Source organism: Diadema setosum, chromosome 3, assembly GCF_964275005.1.
Source record: "Diadema setosum chromosome 3, eeDiaSeto1, whole genome shotgun sequence".
Taxonomy (NCBI): Eukaryota; Metazoa; Echinodermata; class Echinoidea; order Diadematoida; family Diadematidae; genus Diadema; species Diadema setosum.
In genome coordinates this window covers 4442758-4469383 of record NC_092687.1, presented here as the reverse complement: position 1 = coordinate 4469383, position 26626 = coordinate 4442758, and the positions used below count along the sequence as shown (strand labels likewise).

General features: G+C 38.4%; 1 protein-coding gene across 1 annotated transcript in view; it reads left to right on the top strand.

Moving 5' to 3' along the window:
- Positions 1 to 26418, top strand: part of LOC140226527 (vinculin-like) — an 86198-nt gene extending 59780 nt beyond the window's left edge. The window contains exons 17-26 of the mRNA XM_072306977.1: positions 2734 to 2856; positions 4342 to 4620; positions 7756 to 7878; positions 10532 to 10663; positions 14026 to 14122; positions 14987 to 15105; positions 15789 to 15904; positions 16370 to 16493; positions 22158 to 22248; positions 22719 to 26418. Coding sequence (XP_072163078.1) covers positions 2734 to 2856; positions 4342 to 4620; positions 7756 to 7878; positions 10532 to 10663; positions 14026 to 14122; positions 14987 to 15105; positions 15789 to 15904; positions 16370 to 16493; positions 22158 to 22248; positions 22719 to 22888 — 1374 coding nt within the window. The 3' untranslated portion in view covers positions 22889 to 26418. The remainder of the gene's footprint in view (positions 1 to 2733; positions 2857 to 4341; positions 4621 to 7755; positions 7879 to 10531; positions 10664 to 14025; positions 14123 to 14986; positions 15106 to 15788; positions 15905 to 16369; positions 16494 to 22157; positions 22249 to 22718) is intronic.
- The last annotated feature ends 208 nt before the right edge of the window (positions 26419 to 26626 follow it).

Genomic DNA, 26626 nt, shown 5'->3' with positions numbered 1-26626 from the left:
GCAATGTGCAAATATATGTGTGTATGTGTAGCTTTTGTGTCCATTCCTTGTAAATAAACATTGCATTGTATGTTGTCCCCATATTTTTCCCTTTTTGTCAGCATGCCTGTGGATTCATTACATGAGTGAAAACCAGAATGTGACTTCATGTAGCAGTGACGTCTCTAAGTAGGTGCATTCACACTTATGATGAAATACCACGGCATTTCATGCAGTATTTAGTAATGTGAATGCAAATACATTGCTAAATGCTAAGTGAATTACAGCATGAAATTCCATGGTACATGTACAAATGGGATTTAGGGTGGTAATTCAAACTTGGCGCAAAATCCGCATTTGAGACTTGAATGTGAATTGGGTCTTGAATACCACCCACCATAAAGCATTGTATTTCTCTCATGACCTAACACACTTCATGTCTTATGCACATAGGAGATATGTGTATGCACAATGCTTACCTTGGAGAGGTGTGCAGTTGAGTCAGAAATGCAATGGTAGTTTATGAATATGAATTGTACCAACTAAAATACCGCAGCATTTGCGGTTATTTCACCGACAAATTACCGTGATATTTAAAACCGCTGTAATTTAAATGTGAATGCACCTTGTGTTGTGTGTGTGATCTAACAAGATCCTTCTCCTTCTCCCCACATAGTGACCCGCTTCAGATTCATCACAGATTCCTGGCTGTCCTGATGAATATTTACATCAAACCAGCCAATCAGCTAACAGCATGCAAATGAGTATGTAAATATCCTGCTCATTGTATAGACTCCAGCAATCACTTAGAATTAGTCCATGAGAGAAGTTTGTGTATGATGTCAGAGAATTTAGTTTTCTATCTGTTATAGAGTGCCGAAGTCATTATTTCTCGGTCTCTTGTAATAGCTATTCTTATTTGTAGCTTGGTTGAAAACTGTGATTCAGTCCCACACATGTAAAGGTTAAGCCATTCAGGATGAGCCGATTTTGCTGCAACACTCATTTCTCATAAACACCTGCCTATGTATACCTGGGCCTGTCGGTAGTCTTCAACAGGTGAAAAATACTGTTATAGCTCTCTGCCTTGATACAAGCTGGTATCATTTATCTCCCACAATTCTGGGGAAAAATTGCCATCATGATGAAGTCTGGAAGAACTTCTGAAAATTTGATTGTCAAACTTCATATATATCAAGTTATCATTTTAGTTTTTATGTAGATTTTGAGCTGACACTTCACACCCCTGAATCAATGAGAAATCAATGCCTTGATCGTGAGGGCACTGTGGCATAGCGGATAAGACTTTCAACTCCCGATCAGAGGACCCAAGTTCGAATCGCGCCCAGTGCTTACGTCCTTGGACAAGATGTTTTTACCCAATATGTCCCTCTTGACCCAGGTGAATAAATGGGTACCTGGCAATGCTAGGGTAATAATAATATCAGGGCCCTCAGGTAGAGCAGTTGCAACACTGAAGAGGCTACCCTGGGTAAATAAGACCGTATTTTTATTATCATTAATATTATTATCATTATTATTTAGTCGAAATTTCTTTAGTCAAAAACCTTATGAGAGAAAAACTGGGTACTAGTAACCATAGTAGGTGTGGCAGATGTGAAAAAAAAGTTCTCACTAATCAGCTGGTGCATGTAAGCAGCATTGATTGCTGAACCTGACTTAAGGGGTGTTGCAAGAAAACCGAGTTACAATTGATTGCAACTTTCACCCAAGGCTCCCTAAATAGACTCTGAGGACAAAACATGTCACATTTCATCATAGCACCCATTGCCAATCACAGTCACTCAGAATCCACTAGTCCTGCATGCATCACACCCAATGGGTTTGTTACAGAGGATTTAGCATGAGCTGCACATCCGGTTCAAAGGATTTTTTTTTTTCTGTAGATAATGCCTTCTTGCATGAACTTCACATATCCCCTTCTTGCACAAACTTGAGATAAGTCCTTCTTGCACAAACTTCACAAACATTATTTAGTCAGATTTGCACAGACTTTGCACAATCAAAACATCCTCGTGTTGACTCATCTGACGTAGCTTGTGGTAAGATCCATGTTACACCAATACCTGCTGATTTGACATTGTATTAAAAGCCAAGTGTTACTATTTCATTTTTTTTTTCAAGGAAAGTTATGATATTAAGCTCATGATATATTTGTTAGTCTTGACTGATTGATACTTTATCTTTCATTCTCTTCAAGTTTATAGAGAAGACAGAAGTGAGTGTATTTACATGACCTCTGCTAGTGTATTTTTTTATTTCTATAAGGGAGTAGGTTGTTTCAGAAATGCTACTCATTCACATTATTTAGAAATATTTCTTGATGATGTATGTTCTACTCCATCATAAAAGACAAGGTTGTCATTGAAATTGTCTGCCCTAAATTACATTAACATGATGCTGATGCATATATTTCTAAAGTTATAGAATTGTAACATCTTAGCAGTGATATGTTTTCTGTTGATAGTTAGATGTATTACAAGGCTTATTTACCTTGTTGATTTCTTGCTTTACCTAATTACACGCTAGCAGTTAAAATAAGGCAAATCCTTGTGAGCTTGCTTTAGAATTTAAATTGTTCATTTTATTAGCCATGGGTAATATCTTTCGCCATTTCATAGCAAAGGATAATCAGTATTCACCTTGTATGAAATTCTTTCTATATTTGTAGAAAGTAGCTGGTAAGTAAACCTACTTTATGTGAGAGATGTACTGACATTATTCTGTCCATAGAGGGCGCTATACCACGATCCACTTCAAGTCTCATCAGATTTCACCACCGAGAGTGCAGCGCCTCTTCCTCCTCCCCCTCCTCCAAGCTCCGCCTACTCCAAACAGGCCACACCTCCTACACAGGTTCAACTCATTTCCCTCTTTCTGTGGATCATCCAATGAGCTTTCTGGGTTTACTTTTGTCACTCAGGAAACGTCGATTCACCTTTCATAGATACAGTACCTAGATAAAGTTTTGCCAAGCCATCTTCAAGTTGAATCAAATAGAAATGAAAGGGATAGAATCAGACAAAATTTCGTTTTCTGGGATTGTGATTATTTTAATACCAATCCTGACTTCCCCTCCCCCTCATCCCTAATTGTCACAACCCCACCCCTCTCTCTTCTTATCTGTAAAACCCTATCCTAACTCACCCCACAGACACTGACCTTTCAGATAGCTCCACCCACTGCTCGCTCTTTTCATTCTTCCACACCTCTGATTGATCCTCCTGTAACCATGGCAACTATAATCTAAATCAGTATTCTGATACATGTATGTCCTATGTTAGACCACAAGAGAGTGCTCAGTCCTCCTACAATATGGACGTCCTGGGACCAACTTTCCCAAAGGATGGTAGGATAGCAAGTCTTGCTAGAATATTCACTCCTCATAGCAACAGCCAATCAGGAAGCATGATTCTTGTCGTTACCGTGGCACTTGCCATTGCAGCAAGAGTTGTTACCATGGCAACTATTTTGTGAAATATGACCCAGGTACCCTTTGGGCACCATCATATTTTTGCATTGAAATATTGAGCTACTATCTGGAATGCTAATGTTTTTCATGATAGATACCACATGTAAGGTGACTCTAGATAACTCTGGTGATTTTACTTAAATTGAGAAAAGAAATGACAAATATTCAAGAAAAAAGTGGCTCTTCGTCACTGCTCTAGCTTTCAACTCTCTTAAATCCATTCCTCTTTGATCACATGATGGCGGGGGTAGATAGCGACTGCTGAGTGAAATGAAAAACGTAAGGCCTCTAATAATTCTTTCAGAGATGTACCATACAGACAATGAGATGCTAATTTCATTGTGGGATTCGCACACATTGTCATCTCATTGTATGTGAACTCTGATTTAAAAGGCAGCAAGTCGAAATTAAAAATGACCACAGCCTGATTTAATGTGGTGATTGTAAGCCCTTTAAGTTTGCCCTATAGATATATGTTCAAATTCACGTAATTCTTCCATTGAGGTGTTTTCATTGCAACTGATTGACAAATTGCCCTACATCGACATAAATAAGCACTGAATTGATCAGTGTTTTAGTAGTAAACACTGATCAATTCAGTGCTTATTTACGTTGATGTAGGTCCATTTGTCAATCAGTTGCAAAGTCATTATGTTGTTTTAATTGTTTCAAGAAACACTGCATACTACCTTTAGTTTCTATGGTTTACAGTCTTTCATATTCCCCTTAATCACACCTTTCTTTGTATCCTATTGTTTGTATTGTCGTCTTGTATCAGTTCTGTGTTATGTTGTATCAAGTATGTCTTGTCTTGTATCAATATTGTCTTGTCTAACCTGTCTTGTTTCTGTGTTTTTTCTTTGTGACAGACACAATCTTCCCATCACCTACAACCTTCTCACTCTCAAGCTTCCTCACCTCATCACCCTGACCTTTCACCTTTCACCCCTCCTGACCCTCAGCCATCCTCACTTCCTGTTGACACTCCTATCCCAGCATGCAACCCAGCACTTTTTGTTTCTACGTCCTCCCTCAATCTGACCCCTTCACCTCACGCTGACCCTGCAACGACCTCCTCATCTCCTGGTGACCCCTCCATGACCTCTTTTGACCCCAACGTCGCCATAGAAACAGGGAGTGAGAATGAGGTGATCATGTGATATGAGATTTTACCTCAAGCTTAATGCTTTGTATCAAATAGTATCACAAAAAGTAAGAAGAAAGGAAATTCTAGTAAGAGTGGTATAACACTGGCCATCTTTGGAGGACAGAAATGAAAGCTACTGATCCAAGTATTTATTATTAATGTTTAGATTATGATAGAAGAGGTTAACTTGTCACTCTATGTGTATGACAGTCAGACGTTGTATTAGAGAATCATAGAACAAACCACATTTCAGCATAGATCATTTATGCAATCACAGATCTCTTCAATAAGCTACTACACCGTAGTTTCTGTTTTATTGTCACAAATTGGGGCTTCACTTGAAAATGCAATTTAAATTTTTTGACAATCTTTTTTTTTTTTTAATTCTGCTGTAGATTCACACTACATACAGTCTTGAGTAAAGACTAATGCATGACCTTTGTCACTGACCTGACAGATATCTTTAATGTCAAACTGACCGGGATAGGAGCACAACCCAAACTTTTTCTTCTTTCTCTTCAGAATGTCTTCTTCTAAGTGATATGTTTCTTTATCTCTGGTTCGATCATACCTGTCTGTAGATGCTTTTTTAGCTCACCCGAGCCAAAGGCTTAAGTGAGCTATTGCGATCGACCTTCGTCCGGCGTCCGTCATGCGTCGTGCGTCGTGCGTCGTGCGTCGTGCGTAAACTTTTTACATTTTCATCTTCTTCTTGAAAACCCCAGGACTGATTTTCATCAAACTTGGCAGGTAGCATCCCTAGGGGGTTAGGAACTCAATTTGTTAAAATGGGCACCATGCCCCACCCAGGGGGCCCCCAGGGGAGGCCCCAAACCCCCCAAAATTAAGGAATCTGTAAAAATCTTCTCTAGAACCAGAAGTGATAGAGCTAAGTTAATACTATGAGTTAGTACATTGATGACTGTAGTTTCAAGTTTGTTCATGGCAGAATCAGGGGTGCCCCCCTTGGGACCCAGGGGAGGGGGGTGAGGAGGGGTCCTAATGGGGCCTAAATTGTACATTTTTATCTTCTTCTTGAGAACCCCATGACCCATTTTCACCAAACTTGGCAGGTAGCATCCCTAAGGTGTTAGGATCTCAATTTGTTAAAATGGGCACCATGCTCCACCCAGGGGCCCCCAGGGGGCCCAAACCCCCAAAATGAAGGAATCTTTAAAAATCTTCTGTAGAATCAGAAGTTATAGAGCTAAGATAATACTATGAGTGAGTACATTAATGACTGTAGTTTTGAGTTTGTTCATAGGAGATCCAGGGGTGCCCCTCTTGGGGGCAGGGGTGGGTGGTTGGGAAGGTCCAAATGGGGGCCTGAATTGTACATTTTCATCTTCTTCCTGAAAACCTCATGATGGATTTTCGTCAAACTTGGCAGGTAGCATCCCTAGGGGGTCAGGATCTAAATTTATCAAAATGGGCACCATGCCCCACCCAGAGGGCCCCAGGGGGCCCCAATCCCCAATAATTAAGGAATCTTTAAAAATTTGGGCCCTTATTGTACATTTTCATCTTCTATTTGAGAATGCCTGGTCAAATTTTGGTAGAGCTGTGAATAATTTAGATTAGTGACTGCTTGAAAGGTGAACTTGCGATATTCAGGTGAGCGCTAGACCCGCGGGTCTCTTGTTTTTTAAAGGTCTTCTGTCTTCTTGCCTTATTGTATTACTTCTTCTATTTCAATAAATTCGTATTTCCTCCAGTAAACTCTTTTTCATATTTTCAGCAAGAGAATTTGATAAGAAGTACTTCGTGACAAAACTCACAATAAGATATCAAAATGGCTGCCAATATATCTGAAAGCTCTGAGTTCCTACTTATCTCTTCCTCTCTCCCTCTCTGTATCTCACTATCTCTCCTATCTCTATTTATATTATCTCTCTCCCTCTCTCTCTCTCTCTCTCTCTATGTATATATATATATATATATATATATATATATATATATATATATATATATATATATATACTGTATACGCCATATATTTCGCGAGTCTAAATTTTCACGGATCGGGAATTCCCCACAACTTCGCGAGTGGTTAAATTGACGATCGTGGAGTCGCGTACTTAACGGAGTAGAATACACGCGTACTTCACATTTACATCAGGAACAGAGTCAATATTTTCGTGTGTCTTTAATTTCGCGAATAGCACCCGACTCGCGAAATTCGCGAAAATAAAAACCTCGCAAAATATTCGGCGTATACAGTATATATATATATATATATATATATATATATATATATCTTCCTCTTTCTCTCTTCCTCCCCATGATGTGTGAAGTGGGATTTTTTTTTTTTTTTTTTTTTTTTTTTGTTCTCTCTTCAAGCAATCTGAGTATTTTTATCAGCCCTTCAGGATTTATCACTGGATCAAATGTTACCTCATAGCTGACAAAGATCTTTTTGTTCTGATATTTCATTTCAATTCAATTCATCTATTTTCCATCTATTCAAGAATAAAGGAAAAAAATGATTCAAAATGTAGAAAGTGCAATGAAACACAGAGTGTTAGATTTCAATTTCAATTTCAATTTTATTCGGCAACTGTATGATACAACATAAAAAAGTGCACATTATAAAAGACATAACGTTCAAAGGCCGGAATCCCTTGTAAGCAACTAGTGCTTGTTATGGGGCCCCTAGATATCTTTGATGATGTTTGATAGAATCATCAGCTTTGTTTGAGATGAGCAGAAAGAAAGAAAGAGAGAGAGAGAGTGAAAGAGAGAACGACTTGAAAAGGAAAAAGCTTTCATTTATTTTTGGTTGGTTTTCCACGTTTTGCTGGATTCACCTTTCACATGCCTCTTTTTACCCATTAAAATTTGCTGTGTGTAATACTGTCGTAGGTGTGAGTTTGTGTCACTTTAAACTGATTGATGACAGTGTAGGAAGAAGATGTGGCTAGGTAATGAGACAAAGAATATGTGGAGTAAGAGGTATTACTATTAAGGCCACTTGGTAGGCAACACCCCCAGGACACACCCTTAGGCCACACCCTTAGACCACACCCTTAGACCACACCCAGGCCAGACCAAGGTCTGAGGGATGTATATGTCTCCTGGTTCAATCCACCAAGATTGATTCTTTTTCCCTCACCCACACTTCCTCTCTCCCCATCAGCCTCGTGGTACGTCCCGTAATCTTCAGGTTGGCCCAGGATCCTCACCCAAAAGGATGCCCTCTAGTGGCAGCCACCAGCCAGCATCTCGCGGCCAGGGTCCTTCGTTCGACTTGCCGGAAGAGGTGTCATCTTCAATCCGAGATTTCTCTTTTATGTTACTTACTGCCGTTTGCATCCAAATGTCTTTAATTTGATTTATGCACACTAACCCCACAGTCATCTACAGAGGACCAGCAGTGCACCAATGGCAGCGCTCCTTTCATTTAGCACTTTACTCTAATCATGTGAGAAAGCATCTGATTGGCTGCTGACTCCTGTGAGTGTTGTGGATAATAATTCTGTATATTTCATTGTGGAGTGAATCACAGTCATATGTAAATGGCTGAATGTTTTATGTGAACTTGTGATTGTGTCATGTGATCTGTCATGTGATTGATCAGCTGACTGTACGCTGACTGTCTCTCAGTGCCTGCTTGCTCTCTTGTGAAGTTTATTATTTCAAAACATGTGTTGTGTGTTTGTTGTTTGTTGTTTGTTGTGAGCTAAAGTCAAACTTGTGATAAAAAGAGAAAATGTGAAGAAAATGTAACTTAGTCAGCATCATTTTGTGATGTGTGTTACAATGTGTCTCTCATCCTATTGGATGTTTGTGCTTTGTGGCATTCAACAATTCTTTGAGGATGAATAAGTTGAAAAAAATGGAAGGATTAGGAGTATAAAGTAAGAAAAGAGTTGTGACTGAAGGAGAGTCGCAAAGTGGTTTAAACTGACCTCAAAGTGGTCCCAAACTGGTCTCAAACTGGTCTCAAACTGGTCCCAAACTGGTCTCAAACTGGTCTCAAACTGGTAGAATGACATTCAGGTTTAAAGTCAGAAATTGAGAGATGATGGTTTAAGAATAAATACCAGTGGAAATGCCAATCCTTGCAACTTTTCTAATGGCTGTTGCCATAGTTACACTAAACAGGTGTTTATACCATAGTTACACTAGAAATCTGCATGTGACTCTCTGTGTAGAGTAGATCTAGCCATGGGTCATTAGTCCTAAATATACCATTGTGTACCAAAGCATTCACTCTAACCTAACACCTTGAAGTATTTGAATTCATCGTAAATGAATTGTTTCTGTGGTGATACTCTGAATAGCGGTAAAATTTAAGCAACCTTGATTTACGTGTATACCGCTGATGTAACGCAGTGCATGTATGAAGCTACTTGTGAGTGTATCCTGCTTTAGTTGAATGGTTGGACTGATATGTTGTGTGCCTCATCTACACCTCTCCCTGCAATGTGTCCTGTGTCAGTGTAACTGTGTTTGGTGTACAAAGTATGTCATCATGTAAAATGGCAATTATTGCTACATGTATCCTGCCAAACCCTGCGATGTATCGAGTCTCAGTGTAACTGTGTTTGGTGTACATTTGTTTGGTGTTTGTCATTATGTAAAAAGAATAGTTGGTGTTATTCTGCCAATCTCTGCAATGTATCAGGTCTCAGTGTAAGTGTTACTGTGTTTGATGTATTTCATTGTGTAAAAAAAAAAAGGTCAGTTGGTGTTATATTCTATAACACCGTGTCATCTACCACCTGTTTGGTCGCTCTCTGCATGGCTTAAGACTCACTCTGCTGGTATTATTGCTTCTATCCTTTTTGTTGCAGCACTCAGAAGATAAAACGTCTTTTCCCTTTGAATGCCAATCCTTGCTATCCATGTCTAGTCACTTTATTATTATTATTTCCCTCATGTACACTATATCAAGGTAGATAGGTGTGTATGATTGTCAAAATTCACGAATGAAATAAAGCAAAAGTCACAATGCAGTCTTGTGAATCATCAGCTGTGCTGTAAACTGACCTCAGTCCATCTGATGGTCAGTTGTGTGCTGGTCAATTATGTATTAAAGCACGATACTTGGCGCATCATACCGAGAAATCTCTGGATTATTATGTCGTGTTACAGCAATGAGTGTAACACGGATTTCTACATCACACAGTAGTGAGTGTAACACAGAAGTACACCACACAGTAATGCCTTCATCAATTTGCGAACATACTGGTACATTGTATGCAAGATTGTACAATGTAGATGCACACGTTTCATTTTTAGCAGACCTTGCTAGATATTATGCTTGATTATGTTATTGATTGTAGATGTATTCAGTGCTTCAAAGCTAGCCACTGATGTGACATGGTAATCAAAGACCTGGTAGCGTGGGGATACAATGCAATGCAAAGACTGACCCAACTTGGATATAATATAATTTGGGAATCCCTGTAAATAATTCTAGACAGGTTATTGCCGATTTCTGTGTAAGAACACACACATTGGAAGAATGTAGACTGGAATGGAACATTGCTGATGAGTGTATGCTTGGCTGTACATATCCCCTGACAGTCAATTTTATTCTAGTAGGCCTTTGCTACAGTAGTCCTTGTTTTCGAATGTATCCTGATTGGCAGTGAATAAAGATTGATTTATACTGGTCAACCTTCTCACCCCATGCTACTGGGTCTTTAACTAGTGACTGCCCATTATGTCAGTATGTGTGTAGTAGTCAGATATATTAGTGTCTACCATGTATCTTGGTAGTCGTCATGCCTTCACTACAGAATGTGTAGAGAAGTATGACTCTCATTGGTCACCAAGCAGTCAATATTCATCATTCACCAAGCAGTCAATATTCATCATTCACCAAGCAGTCAATATTCATCATTCACCAAGCAGTAAAAACGAGGCATTAACCAATCATGTTTGCTTGCACATCGTTACTATAGCTACAAGATGACTTGGAGGCGGTGCTGAGAACGTTTCCTAATTACCCCAGCCCTCCATCTATTGAGACTCCTACATATGCCCCGCCCCCTCCACGTGCTGCTCCGCCTTCTACAGCTCCCAGGCCAAGAAAGGTTGACCAATCACAGCATCCTGTTTGTAGCTTGTTAAATTATTCATGAGTGGTTGCACTGTGTAGTTTGTTTGAATGACAGACCAAATCAAGTGCCTGCTGGTCACATGGTTTGTGGACCAACTGGTACACTATCTTTGAGATCCAACATGTGAAACAATGTTTAGTCCCACCCGTTTCTAATGGTGTGTGCATGAAGAAAATGTTTGTTTGTTTTGTTGCCATTTACTGTGCTGTGCAGTTATTGATGAATCTGTTTATCTAAATCCAGTTTCTAAACATGTTTCATCCCTTTCACTATAAAAAAGAAAAAAAAAATGAAAAAAAAAATAATGCTACATGTATGACTACACAGCTCTGTATTATGATTTTATCCCCCATCAAATTTCACTTTATGGAATTCCAGTTTATTTCCTAAAAGTGTGTGGGTGTGTCTACATGTAAGTCTTTTAGGAGTAAATATTCACCACTCTGATATATTATCCCTTTTATTTAGGGCACCTACAGAAAAGCAGACTGACAAAGAAACAAACACTTTTTATGATAACTAATAAACTGCATCATGTGAAGTTTTTCCTGATATAATACATGGGAAAACTGAACTGTTGCCAGCGATTACCAGTGATCTCTGACTCCCCTGGACCTGTTTTGTTTCCATTTTAGGGATTATCTTTGGTGCTTAGTGATTGTTCCATCTCTCAGATGTGTATTGTTATTATGTGTTAGACGTGTGGTTAGCCTCGTACAACAGTGGGATCATTTGTTTGTGAAATCATTGAACGCCTACAATGTGACATTGTCATTGATGGTCATCTCTGTCCAGTTTAGTGGTCAGTTCAGTGGTCACCAGGGCTCTACAGTGGGAACAATTCTCATCAAATGTTGGAAATGATGTTTTCATGATTCTCATTCTGCAGCATGCATGATATGTGTTACAGGCAGTCCTGATAAACGTTTTTTCTCCCTTGCCTCCACCGTCCAAGTTTTACCTCACTAACATTGCTGTGACAAATTTTGCCCATCTGTATATGATATGAAGTTACCAGGTATTTCAGAACTAACGTCTTGTTCTTTCCATCATGTTGTATTGTAAGCTAACACATCTCTGTCCCACAGACACGAATGTAGATCCTGGACCAAAGCATTGAGTAGTTTTGTGTTCCATTGATAGAGCAGTAATCATAATTACAGATGTAAGTAGTTTGCTGCCCTCTGTTGGTGGCAGGCAGGTGAAGTGGAATCATTTGCTTGAGTGACGTAAAGTATTTTGGATGAAGATGATGTGGAAGTTCTTGCTGCTGGCATTGATCACTGAAATCTCCACTCCACCTCTTGATTCACTCAATTATGAGTAGAAATTTGGAATTTGTAGATTAATTGAGTCAGACTAAATTCATTTCAGTGTTTGAATTTAGTATTCAGTGGACTAGCCATCTCTCTACTCAGATAATGTGATCTATTTCTATTTTGATAATGTATTTATGCCAAAAAGCTTTTAGTGAATTCAGAAATTCTCCATGCTTTCATATCATGCCATGAATGAACATATAGTTTCTTTATGTTTAAATGTTTAGATTTATTGGGGATATTTTCCAGTTAACTCCCTAAGTATTACGTAGGCAGTGTTCTCATTTTATGCTTTTGCTTGGCCTTGATAGAGATGGTAAAGTCTGATAAAATCTGAATAAAATCTGTGGAGTTACGACCTTCTGCATTTCCTTCAAGACACTTTTTGATAGTACAGATTGTCACATATGTCTTTCTAAAAATCAGTTTCATATCTTTTTAGAGGCCTACCCAAAGGTTACATAATATGTCTATGTGTGTAGAAGTGGTTTTCTGTTCAAACCATGTTTTACTGTGTTGCAAGATTTTGATGTGTGTTTTTCATGAAATGCATGAAATTACATTCCACTAACACCATCATGAAAGACACAAATGTGATGTTCCATGTTGAAAGTTTCATAAATTTCATTAATGTTAGTTAGTACAAGGTTCATCAATCCAGGCATGAAATGTAGCTGGATTTACAGCAAAATATGACTCCATGCAATGTGCCATACATTACATTTCACACAGTCATGTGAAGTGCATTGAGAGAGAGAGAGAGGGAAAAAATAAATACCTGTAATGTGTTTTGTTCTCATTAACAGCTATGTTTTCGTGAAGATGATTCACTCAAATTTTTATTGCTCGTATTCCATGTTTGTATTCCATGAAAAGAAATGCTTGCCAATCCCAGATTTGATGTTGCATACTTACATTGTACCTTCAAATAACTGCAAAGATTTATATTTCTAATCCTGCAGCTAGCTGAAAGAAATTGTATTTCATAACCATTATTTGCATTGTCAATTTGTCATGTCAACTTGTCATTTTAAGGCCATTATTTGCTTGCCAACAAACAATTGAGTGAACTAGAGATTACAAGATTTCAATTATTCAGATGAGAAACAGGTATGTACTAGAGCAGAACAAAGTATGCAGAATTAACTCCAGGAATAATTTTGCTGGCATGGCATTGCAATTTGCCATACATTTTTCTTGTATATCACTGCTATACAAGATATCTTTTGTGCAGCAGGTTTCTTCCTTAAAGGGTGTGTACAGTTCTGGTCGAGGTAAAGATTTAGCTTTTAACGTTTTGCGAGATATTCAGAAACTACTCTTTGAGATGTCAAAGAGCATGCAGTTCCAAGGGGTATCAAAAGTTTATTCGATGAAAATCGATTTTGAAATGGCTGAGATATCCAAAAACAAGGTGAAACAAAGATATCCTAATAAAGTTGTGGCATGTCGCCTTTTATTATTAGCACTTTTTTTGATATCTCAGCCATTCGAAAACCAATTTTCATCAAATAAACGTTGAATCCTTCTTAAAATTACATGCTCTTTCATATTTCATAAGAGGCTTTTCATTATCTCACTTAGGAATGTTCAAAACATGAAACCCTACCTCAACCAGTACTGTACAGTCCCTTTAAAAGTGTACAGGATACAATTTGAAATAGTATCTATCAGCTGAATTTGCTAATCAAGCTTGAGTTGGAAAATTATTCTCTGAACAGCACTCTTTTGTCTCTCTGAATAATCTTGTTAAAATGTGACAGGTTTCTAAGCATCCTGTTTATAGATATTTTTCCTACAAGATAGAAATGTATCAGACACAGTGATTTTGTGTTGTCTAATAAACTATGTAGAATGTACGTTTAGCACCTAATTTTACTGAGAAAAGTTAGCAGAAAGTCTTTCTGTCTTTGAGATGTGTGAATTGTGGAAACTAGCCTTTCTCTCCAGACTCTTGTATACGATGATTGATGGAGACTAGTCTTTCTTACCAGTCACTTGCTTGTATCCTGACAGATCCAATCTGATGTAGTAGATGTGAGGAAAGCTTTGGTTGTCAACCAGGAACCAATCCTGCCTCCCCCTCCTGACCTCAGCCAACTTCAACTGGAAGGTCAGTAACCCCCATCATTGACCTTTGACCTTTGCTTAGGTCATTGACCCTTATAATTTTTCAAGTTAAAATAACTGCTTTGCTTCAGTAGCTTATGTTGTGTAAGATACTATAAGTTTATGCTACCATTCTGCAAATCACTTAATTTGTCGAATATCTTTCTAAGTGCACAGAGAATGTCTTTGAATAATATGTCCCGGTGTTCCATTGTGAAACTGGAATGTAATATTATGTCTTGTACTACATAATGATATGTGTAAATACCAAAGTAAAGATCACCTTGAGGAGAAAACACAGTGTCAGGGTGTTAGACTAAGTGTGCATTTATCAACTCACTTCTGGCACAGAATTAAGCTTTCCAAACAACTTTCTTGTAGTTTTGGACAGTTGATGAATACAAAGCTGTTTTGATTATGGGGTTAGACGTGCATTTCTGAAATGCTGAAAATAGTGTGATTTGAAACGCACTTGAGCCAGAGCTGTGTTTCTGTAGACTTGATGAACACACAGTCGTGTTGAAACGTGTTTATAGCTCTGACCTGTCCACGGTAACCACTGCCTACTACACATCTCTGCTCCTCAGTTCAAACTGGGCAGTGGTGCTGTACAGGAATAAGGCCTCCCAATCGACTCACGACAGAGTTGATAAATGTAACTACTCATGAAACGTGATCCAAAAGATGTCTGCAAATGCTTTTTGATAGTGGGTAGTGGAATGTACTTCAAACATGGGAAAGAGGATAAATGCAGCCTAAACCATACTGTGATCCTTGACAAGAGCAATCACAGATACGGACTCTTTCAGGTGAATAGTCCAGTGAGGCTGATGTCTTTGTGCTCTTTTGGTTGGTTTGCATCTCACAGAAACTGAGGCCGCCCCTCCCCGCCCTCCCCTCCCAGGGGATGTGCCCCCACCCCGCCCACCACCCCCAGAGGATACATCCCTCCCAGTGCCAGTGCAGGGATCCCAGCAGCCTATTATGGTGAGTAGAAAGGATCACAGTGTGAGAGGGAGAACAGTGTGTGGCCAGAAATACAGTGTGTGGGAAGGACTACAGTGTGTAGCTAGAGATATAGTGCATGGGGAGAACCACAGTGTGGCTGAGGGAAAACTGTGTGTGGCCAGATACACAATGTGTGGGAGGGACCAAAGTGTGTAGCTAGAGATACAGCATTGGCTCCATATCACATGGCCCACAGTTGGGGAGGGACTGGAGTGTGTGATCAGGAGTGTGAGAGGGACAACATGTGTGGGACCAGAGATACAGTGTGTGGGATGGACCACAGTGTGTGGCCAGGGATACAATATGTTGGAGGGACCATGGTGTATGACCAGAGAACCAGTGTGTGGCCAGGGATACAGTGTGTATAAAATGGTACCACAGTGTGCAGGCATGGATACAGTGTGTGACATTGACCACAGTGAATGCCATGGGAACACAATATTGGTTGGGTGCTTTATGTATTTAGGTGTATATCCAGAATTTGATTTATTTTTTTCTTTCATTTTATAAAATCTACATGTAGTTAATGAAAGTTTGAAATCGAAAGGCTAGATCCATGAAGGCCTTCACATGCTGACTTTGTTCACAGAATATTTTGTTCAGTGGACTAGGTTTGTCAGGTTTGATTACCCAGCAATGTCTCCCTCTATTGTCCAATGCAGCAAGCTGCTTACGATCTCCACGTTGAGACTGCCCAGTGGTCCAGTAAGGATAATGACCTCATCGCAGCAGCAAAGCGGATGGCACAACTTATGGCTGCAATGAGCAAACATGTCAGGTATGGTGTCAGTGGCTGATGATGATATTACTACTCTTGTACGACACTTTTAGCACTCTTCAGATGTAATCTTTGCACAGTACATGTACCTCAATAATCTCTCTGTAAAACTTAAACTATCAAACAAGGCTACCTGAAGTTGTAACGATTTCCATCATATCAAAAGTCAATAACTGGCCGTAATTATGTGCCTTTCCATTTTCCATTTTAAATTCTCCAGAATTCTCTTATTCTTTGTCCTATTATTTTGAGTTGAAGCATATTTTTATTTGTTGAAAATTTGAGAAAACAATTCATTTATATACATGTTATGCTGGAATTGATGGAAACAAGTTTTTCCAGGCTAATCCATCTCTTCTAACAGTGAGATGACCATGTCTTTCTTTGACATTTTAAGTTGCTTCTTTGCCCTTCTGTGTGTGACCTCCTCTGTCCTAACCTTCGACCTTTGACACATGACCTTAGTGGAGAGGGCGGAAACAAAAAGGATTTGATCGATACAGCCAAGGAGATAGTCAAGGTTGCTGCCTTGGTGACTCGTCTGACAAGAGAGATAGCCAACCAGTGCACTGATATCAGGATGAGAGTGGTGAGTATGGGCGGGGCCTCGACAGGACACTCCCACTGCCTGTTACCATGGAAACAAGTCATGTGACAATGTGTGAGTTTGCTGGCCAATGTGCGTAAAGATCAGTCAAGGGTAGAAGAAATTACTTGATTTTACCGAAAAGATGGTCAAAAGTGATCTGATGGCTATGCTACATGCTGCCAAAATGTTCCGCAGGTGGTTTGGAAATCTGTCATCTTAATGTTAAAAACTGCATTCACACACACACACACACATAAAAAAGAGAAAGATGTGATTTGCCTCTCTAGTGTGAACAGGTTTTCTACCTTGGCTGGTCTCTACAGTGTGAGGCATGTGGCCACCATGTGGTGTGTTCAGACTGGGGGATTTTGACATCAATGTGAACAGACTCTCATAAGATTTGTCTTCTTTCTCCATCTTATGTCTAGTGGTGAGAACACCTCCAAGAAAGACTTGATTGAGGTTGCCAAGAAGATTGCCGCGGCGTCGTTGGAAGTTGTTAGGCTCGCCTCTGAGATAGCAAATCAGTGTACTGATAAACGCATGAAAAACGTGAGCATGTACCACTCCCCCTGCGGGCGTGTGTTCGGTGTTTTAACTTTTGTTCTGCTTGCTTGCTTTGCTTGACTAGTGCAACCACTGACCATGTACTACCATCTAATGAAGGCATACTCTGTAGTGTGAATGAATCATGGGTCACTATTTTTCTGTCAGCCATTTTCATAATGCCATTCTACCATCATTTCTCCTCTGTCTTTCTACTGATCAACTTTATATCATCCTTTTCTCCTCTTAAACTGTTGGCAATTTGAGAAAATTAATGATTCTTGCATTGAGTTGTTTTTATTGCAACTGAGTGAAAAATTGGCATACATCAATATAAATAAGAACTGGTTATTCAGTGATTTAGTAGCAGCCATGATTAAAAAAAAAAAATCGTGACAAACATACTCGAGTTGGACTCAAACCAAAAATCTCATGCTACCTAGACCCAACCAGACAGAGCCCAATCGGAGTATGTATGCTCATGATGTTTTAAGCATGGCTACTGCTAAAAACTTAATAATCATTTCTAATTGATTTTGGCAGTCTGTTTTGAACTTACTGAATAATTCTTAATTTCTTGGGTTGATTGGTCCGCATTCCTATCAATATACCTCACCTCCAACATTCTCACAAAAAATCCCACGTCAAACTGTCTTAGCACTGTACTTCTCAAACTGTTTTACACCCACATCTTAATTCTGTGATTACACCTTACGCTGACACCTCTACACCTTACACTTTTTGCAGCTAACATTTTTGTTTTTGTTTACCAAATACCCCAGACCAGTTCAACCCCTCCCCTTCACCAGCTAACACCCCCACTGCACCTGTTTAACTCCACCCCTGCATCAGTATATGCCAGCTGGACTCTTTTTCATACAGAGACTTCCAATCATTGTAACTTACAACAACTATGACAGCCACTACAACAATCATAGTGCTCCTTGGTAATTGGGAAACATGATATATTCGCGGAATGAAATTTTTGCAAATTGCCACTGGTGTTCAATACATATAGTGTAGACAGGAACTTTCCTGTGCATTTTAGTTTCGTAAATCTTCGCACTCGCAAAGTTTGCGAAGTTAAAATGCATGCGAACATTCCTTGTTTAAATGTCAGTTATTGTAAGTTATTGTAGGAGCTGTATGAAGAAGGGTCAGTTTTAATCATTATTTGTGCATCCCTTTTGCTCTCTGTTTCAGTATTGCAAGTTATTTGCATGGTGAATGCTGGCTAACCTTAAGAGTCAGAAGGGCATAAGTGTTCTGCATAGCTACAGGACATGCAACCTTTTGACTCTCAACTTTGATTGCTCCTGTCTGAAGCATTATCTCTGAGTTTTATTTTTCCCCAGCTTGAAGGCATTATTTACCATTTGCAGATGAAACAAAAACCCAGCTTTAGTGCTTCAAAATAGTTCTAAAATGGGAGTTAGGCATGGAAACAACCATGGATCATAAAAAATTTAATCAGGATAATCAATATTAAGTATTGTTAAATATACAAATTTTGAACAATAGTTGTAATAAAATTGTTTCTAGATTAAACTGTCTACAGTTATGGTTTAATGAAAAGAGCAGTGATATCTCCATATATCTAACGTTTTATTGCAAAATTTTTATATGGTATGATATTTTGTGATACAACTTACCTACACATATTAATCAAATGTGATTACTCGAAAATTTTTGAACTCACTGCTCCCAAAGGTAAAGTGTACAAGAAACGCATTGTAGCTCAGAATGCAATTATTTCATTCATCAAGATAATATAAATACAAGTCTCACAATCTTGCAACATAAAAAAAAGAAAGGAAAAGAATAAAGAAAAGAAAAAAGAAGAGTTTTTACCTGTTGAAATAGTTTTTTGAGAACGGTTGAATGATTTTTTGCTTTTATTTTGACTTATGCTATTAGGGCTTTTATAATACACTGTTAGGAGCAGTTGTTATCAAAAATGCTGCAAGAATTACTTCTTTTCTGTTTGAATCATTAATGAGCTTTGCATGAGGAGAAGTCCTGAGAATACTCAGGCAGGTGTCTATGGGAATTGTATGCATGTTATAGCAAAATCTGTCTGTACTCAACAGGTTTAAAAATGAGCTTTGCATGAAGGGCTGTAAGGACTTTACTCATGCCTCTCTTTGTTTTCTTGTTTGTTTTCTGGGCTTGGTTTGAGTTTCTACTGAAAGCATGGTGATGGTTTGTGTGATGCATCATTTATCGATTTCTTTTGTCAGTGATTAAAGAACAAATTGAAATCATTTCTACCACCAGATGTACAAGCATGTCAATCTTTTGAATATGAATAGTCACCAGAACACAAAAAGGGAGTGCGAAATACCACGGAATTTGAAGTTTGAATTTCCACGTTATTCAAAGCAAACAAATCTGTGACATAAATACTTTCCTCTCTTTTGACAAGAGAGAACAATATTTCATTTTGTCAACTAAATTGTTTCAAATCAGGACGAGTTGTGAGTAATTGAGAGTATGTGTACAATTTGTAAGTAGACTGTCCCTAAAAAAAGACTAAACATCACACTAGCAAATTGATATGAACAGACCTTTTCTTTTTGACTGAGATAGGGTTTTGTGTCCTATCAATGATTTACATGTCATTATGTGAGATATACACCTTGTGACTAGGTTCCATTATTACAATCATTGGCATTACAAATTCTTCACAGTTGTATCAAGCGTGGGTTGTATGTTTGTGTATGTGTTTTTTGTTTGTGTATGATTTGTATGCATGTGCTTTGTGTGTATGTGTGTGCTTGTGGTTTGTGTGGATATGTATTGTATGTGTTTGTATGTAGGCCTATGTGTGCATGAGATGTGTGTGCATTTGTGTTTATGCATGTTTGTGTGTTGTAATATCAGTCTGTCTGTTTGTCTGCATGTATGTACAAGGCAGAGTGTCTCGTGTCCATCCAAGGAACCCGGTGTCCTCTTCCTTTGTCTGTCTCTACCCATAATATTAGTCTTAGTATCAGTCTTTCCAGACAAGCTCCTTTTTTAGACATGTAATCCCATTGTATCCTTTCTTGTTGTAAGCATTGACATCTATTCTTCCCATCGTAGTATATTGGCCATGTCAGTCTGCAGTGGAGACTAATATCTCCGCCCTCCGTAGACTCCTTGCCAGGTGTTTCAAGCATGCATTTGGTCATGACTATCATGAATACCACATCAGTCAGTGCATTCTAGTGAGATGTTTCCTGGACATGCAGTCTGTGTGTTTTTCCCAACTAATCCATATGTCAGTGCACTAGTTGCTGCGTCCTTAAGTAGAAAGAAAAGGAGAAAGCAAGAACAAAATAAAGCAAGCAAAACTGATAAGATAGAGCTGAAAATAGAAAGTGCAAGCTGATTGCTAAATCATTTACCAATAATGCAAGAGTCAAGCACAGCTTGGTCTGCTGCTTAGAATTCAGGAGGTTGTCTGTCAGTCAAGACTAGTCCCAGGCTTGGTTGGGAGCTGAAGGTAGTTGAGGGAGATAGTCTTGTAGCTGCCTTTAGCCATCAGAGAGTTGTGATATAGTGGCTATTGTCACAATCTCCAACGGAATTGAGCCAAGACTTGTTCTCAGAATTGGTAGTGGGAGACGGTGATGACAAATGGATCCTTAAAAACTGTCTGCATGATCAGTTTTAAACGAGAGAAGACACACAGTGATGAGATACGGGATTATCTGGGATAGTTTTATTTTTTCTAGATAAGTACTAGATGTTAACTGATGACCAGAGAAACTTAAGGTGCTTGTTTGGGCTAGCATACAGTCTAACCATATGAATTTTTGTCCTCATGGGCCAAGAATGTAGAAAATCTAGATTGTGTCCAGAGACAGAAAATCCAGATTGTGTCAAGAGACAGAAATTCTAGGGTGAAGATAAGTTCTTGTAACTTTGATTGTAAGACAGGTGCATCACACTTTGGAGATACTTCAAGATGATGGACAGATAGAGAGAAGAAAAGGATAAATTCCTCAAGTCAGCAGGAAATAGGAAAATCTGTTGTCATGGCAACCATTTGATGAGGCCTGCCACCACTGGAATGGGCCACACCCAGTGATGCGGTCTTTGCTACCGGTGTCAAGGTCTCTGTGCCATGGAGACCATCTTCTCTACAACCACAGAAAGGATTAATTCTCAATTATTATGTATGCTTTGAGATTGATAGAGCCAAGATGTGTTATGGTGTAGAGTGTATGTAACTTGGAGACACATGGTTTGCAAGTATCATGGTGTTTGGTGTTTAGTGTTCAGTGTTTAGTGTTCAGTGTATGGAGAGAGAATGAAAGAGAGAAAGAGAGAGAGAGAGAGAGAAGGCAGGATATAGATGATGCTTGTAAAAACATGTACATTGTAAAAGTTCCAAAAAGTTGTTTGATTTTATATTGCTGAATACTTTAAATAAAACTGAACATTCAAACAACCATAGAAATGAGGGAAATATATATATATATATATATATATATATATATATATATATATATATATATATATATATATATGTTTTTCTCTTTCTATTAAAACACACATATTGAAAACATCTGGAAGTTTGTGAATTAGTAGTAGGAAATGGTATATCATCACATGAACATCACATGACCATTACATGAACATCCTCCTTAAATACGTTGAGAAACATTTGTTATGCAAAACTTTTTTGAAAGAAATACTGCATTGTATGTATATGCCAAATCATAAAGAGACCCCTTGATATGTCATAAATGTTAGCCTCATTCCAGATAACTTTTATGGCCTTGTCTTATACTGAAAGAAATTTTGACCTTATTACAAGATAATTTATCAACATGCATGCTGCTAGCATGATGCAAGTGAGATTAGACTTTTTTTTTTTAAACCAGACTCTCTGAAGAGTACATTGTGACTCCTTAAACATCAATATCACTTTAGCATAAACTAAAAAATGGTTGGTAACAAGTCCCAAATCACTTCATTTTGCACAAGTTGAGTGTTTCATGTTTCCAGTACCAACTGATCATAGCTACAGTGGTTTGAGTCACAATGTATGAGATCAGTGGAGATATGGTAGATGTGTCTTGGTCTTTACCACTTGGCTAAGATTCTTATTTCTTAATGCTTCCTTAGAACCTTCTTCAAGTCTGTGAAAGAATCCCAACCATCAGCACTCAACTCAAGATCCTCTCCACGGTCAAGGCTGTCATGCTTGGAGCTCAAGGTAAGTAGTTCATTAACTTACTGCTCTTTGACTCATTCTGGACTAGACTGGGGGGGGGGGGGGGGTCCAGGGCCCACTTAGGGTCCCAGGAAGAGACACAGAGCCAGGGCGGGAGAAATTAAATCTCAAACGGGAGAACGGTAGATTTTGCCAAAATGGGCTTTCGGCGGGAGATCTCCCATCGAAAGCAGGAGAGTTGGAGTCTCTGTGGATTAATTGAAAAGTCTGTACACCTTTCTTCTGCAACTCTTATGTCGGTCAATAAGTTGATATATTGTCTGTGGCCAGGTTTTTACTGTAGTTTTCTTAACACTGAACTTTTCACATGTAAATCAGCATTCATGAAGTCATTCAGGTCTCTGCCTTATGTGCACTTTCCAAGGTGGAGACAATCCTCGACCCTTCTCTCTCAAATCTCCCAGAATCCTCTCCTATTCTCAACCTCTGACATAAATCCCTTGTTTCCATAGAAACGGAGGAGGACCAGGAGGCGACCGAGATGCTGGTAGGAAACGCCCAGAACCTGATGAGGGCTGTGAAGGAGACGGTACGAGCCGCCAAGGCAGCGTCCATCAAGATCAGGACTGACGCCGGCTACAAGATGAGATGGGAACGCCAGAGGCCTTGGTACCAGTATTGAAGATTGGACAACAGAGGGCGCCCCACATAGAACAGTGGCTGTAGAGTGTCAAGTAATGCCTGGTTGGGGTCACTAGTGGGTCATGTTAGTGGATGTAGTAAGAGGAGGAATGACATGTTAGTAAGAATATGCATCATGCCAAATAGACTGCCTGCTGAATGCTAAAGCTTAATGCGCTAAATAAATCAAAGAGGAGAATGTTACTCTTTATTTTTTGGTTTTTTGTTTTAATTGTGGGAGGTGATTGGAAAAATGTAAATTGAGCAAGAACTAGGGCCTGCCATATACAGCTTAGCACCAAAGGCTTCTCACAGCAGACTTGTTGAGGGTGTCTGCTTTCAATTGATAATATTGTAGGTATGGTATGATAACTCTATGAAAGATGAATTTATAACAAAAATGTACAATTTTTGTCAGTACAGGATCACCTTGCATGAATCAAACAGTGATAAAGAGTATGCAATGTTCAGTGCTTGCTAATAAACCTGCCTAGATAGAAATCAGGGTTGAAATGTAGAAATCTTTCTATTATCATGACAGCTCAAAGCAATTGATGAGCACAATTCATAAAAAACTTTTTTTGCTGAATTTTTGATACAGCTGTATGTTTATATGAATTATAGAAACATGTGCTATAATTATTGGGAAATTTATATTTGAGAAAGTCCTTCAGCTTTTGTTGGTTTCTTCAGAAAGACGAACACTGCTTCACTTATTGTAAGAGAGGACATTTCAAGATGCAATGAATGAAAAGTTTTTGTATACATGTAGATTGTAGTCGGATGCCTTCCTTCAAACCAGTTTAAACTTTCTTTTCAGCCAGCTGTCAACTGATGCCTAGTCTTGGTCAAAATCTGTAGCTCTTTATCAAGATCTCAGAACAGCAATCTTGACTGTGTTGTTTTGTGGACTTTGGTGATATTCTTATATCCGTTTTGCAGGTTGCAAAATGAATCACTCTTGACTCATTTCTAATGTCTCTCTTTACTGCACTGTGAATTTAGATAAGAAATTTGTACTTTTTTTTTGTCTTCCTGAATTCTTTCATGCAAATCATTTGAATTTCCTTAGAATGCCATGCTGGGGAGATTTTAGCTTTGAATGATTAACAAGTTAAGGTTGTGCTATTGTATACTGTGTGTAGAATTATAAGATATAGATACTTATAGTTTATCATTGCTACTCTAAGAATTGATGTTAGATTTTGACTTGATGGAAAGCTAGACCTCTGTTGGTAAGTGACAGCGATCACTGTAACAAGTGAAAGCTATCCTAGAGATATGGTGCTATTGGTCAAGGAATCTAAAATTTTCTTGATATCAGTAACTTTTACAAGTCATCCAAAACCTGTAGCAGCCATTGATGTTGTATACTGTAAAAATCATTTGACACAACCAAGATGAAAATTATTCCCCCTGCATTGTTTCAAAACTGCGTATATTGAATAGTTATAGGAATTTGTTAATGTGTGAGAAATATTTTGATATTGTGTGAAACTTTGGTTGAGTCAAGGTTGATACAAGACTCTCAGTCTATCCAAACATTAGAGTGTCCATCCCACAGAATCTACTGTTATCATTGCAGAAATCATACCTTTAAAATTAACTGGATTAAGTATATTATTTACAATGTATCAGAGCATGTAACCAAAAGAGTCCTCTTATAATCAGACTATAGCGCAAATCAGTGTAGCACAAATGATGAGCCTTGAAATGAGACTAGCATTAACTGCCAATAGATTAACAGGGTTGCAAAGTGGAGCTTTCTATTGCAAAGATCTAAACTCTTGATGAGTAGATCTGTAATGACTGTTAGTGGTTAGGCTGGGACTGGTAGTCCTTGTCAAGTGTGTTTTTGGAATAGAATTGATTTTGCTTTGAGGGAAAGAAGAATTTCTTACACTTCTAAGAGTAGTCTTGGTTTCAGCTCTCTACCTTAATTTGTTTAGACTCCACTTTTTCCTTCAGCTTTCTAGATGAATTGCACCACCACACAAACCATGGTTTCTACAATGGCTATATACCCTGAACCCATAGAGGGCGTTTTCTGGATACTTCCTAAAGGTCATGAGGAGACTTTCATGGTTTAGCTCCTTGATTTGTTAAAATCGATTGGAAGTTATGGACTTAGTACACCTGTAGTTTGTGTTTATCATTTGAAATATTGCAAATGGTTTGTGACTTGTACAATGTTAATATTCTATGTTAGATTGTGTTTGCATGAATAGTTTTTGAAAATGTGAATGACGTTTATCTGGAGTTTGCATGAATTATATAATTATTATTTATTAATAAGGTTTATTAATCAGAGAGATATCTGTATTAGTGCTGAGTACTTACTTGCTGGTCTAACAAACGGTTAAATACTCCCAAGTTATTTTTGTGTGTAGTTAGATATAAATGTCATTGATTCACCTCAGACTAGACAGATGTTGAGTAATTGGTGGAGGCTTCATATTTAAAGGCCCTACAGTGTGGGAACACCATGCAATGGGAAGGCTGGTCTGATTACTCTGTAGTCTGGAATTCCTGAAACAAATTTTGTGATACTTGTAGCTCTATTACAGGTCTCTATGCAAGCATGCACACAGCTGAAAAATATCAACTGGAGTTGGATGTTACCAATGAGCACACGTTTTGGTGCACATAGGCTTACATGTATTCGCCAATGTGCAGTTCTATTCTGGCAGGCCTGCACTAGTTGTAAATTTAAAATGTACCTCCTGGGTGGTGTTTCACCAAGTTATTCTTAGGCTATGAGCAACTTTAAGAACGACTGGTGATCAGTTCTTGTGCTGAATTATTGAAATTCTGATAAGTATAGCACATCAGAACATGTTCCAATCATTCTTAAGTCGTAAGTAAGTTTAAGAACAGTTTTATGAAACACCCCCCTAGTTGGCTGCGAATGACGATGGATTCATTTGGGTCACCCATGTCTCCCAAACGTGACTGGGTCTTTAAGTACTGCTGATTGGTGGGATCTCCACCTTTAAGGAGAGCGGGGAAACTAGTGAAAGTCAGAGACTTTTTTTCCTCATTTTGATTGTGGCAAGATAGACATTGTGTAATTTAATGTGTGCAGGATTTTCTTTTTTAGCTGGTGTCCCAGATCATTTATTTTTTTCTTTGGTGGTGTATGATCTTTCTCATTAATTTTCCCTTGAAAAAAATAAAAAAATAAAAAAAAATCCTAATGAGATTGCAATGAGTGTACATCCTTCCCTGTCAAATAATCAGTAATAGCAAAATTAATTTTCAAAGACTTTGGGACTTCAACAATCTTGAGGTAGTGCTCAGTCGTCAGTCATACAGCATACATTGTATGGTGGTACGGTAATTCAATCTAATTCAAATGTTTAATATTGGAGTACATCATTGTAAAGTGGCTTGATTTAGTAGACAATAGAGCAATAATTCTCCATGTAAGGAATGCCTGTGTAATCCTTGCTAGACATGCCCAGATTGTGCACGTTCTTGGCAAGGTTTATCAAATATTTATATGGATAAAGGATGATTAAATCCATTTTTAAAAAATCATGTATTCTCTGACTGATTTTATTCCAGTCGTCCATGATATACATTTGTTTTCTGGCTGGTGAAAAGAATTTTCATGTGGAATGTAAATTGATCTACATATTTGTATCACTCTAGTTCGAGCAGAAATGCAGAAATTCATGGAATTCTACCCACCGATTCTCTTCACGTAACATTGTAAATTTATCGAAATATCTTTTGC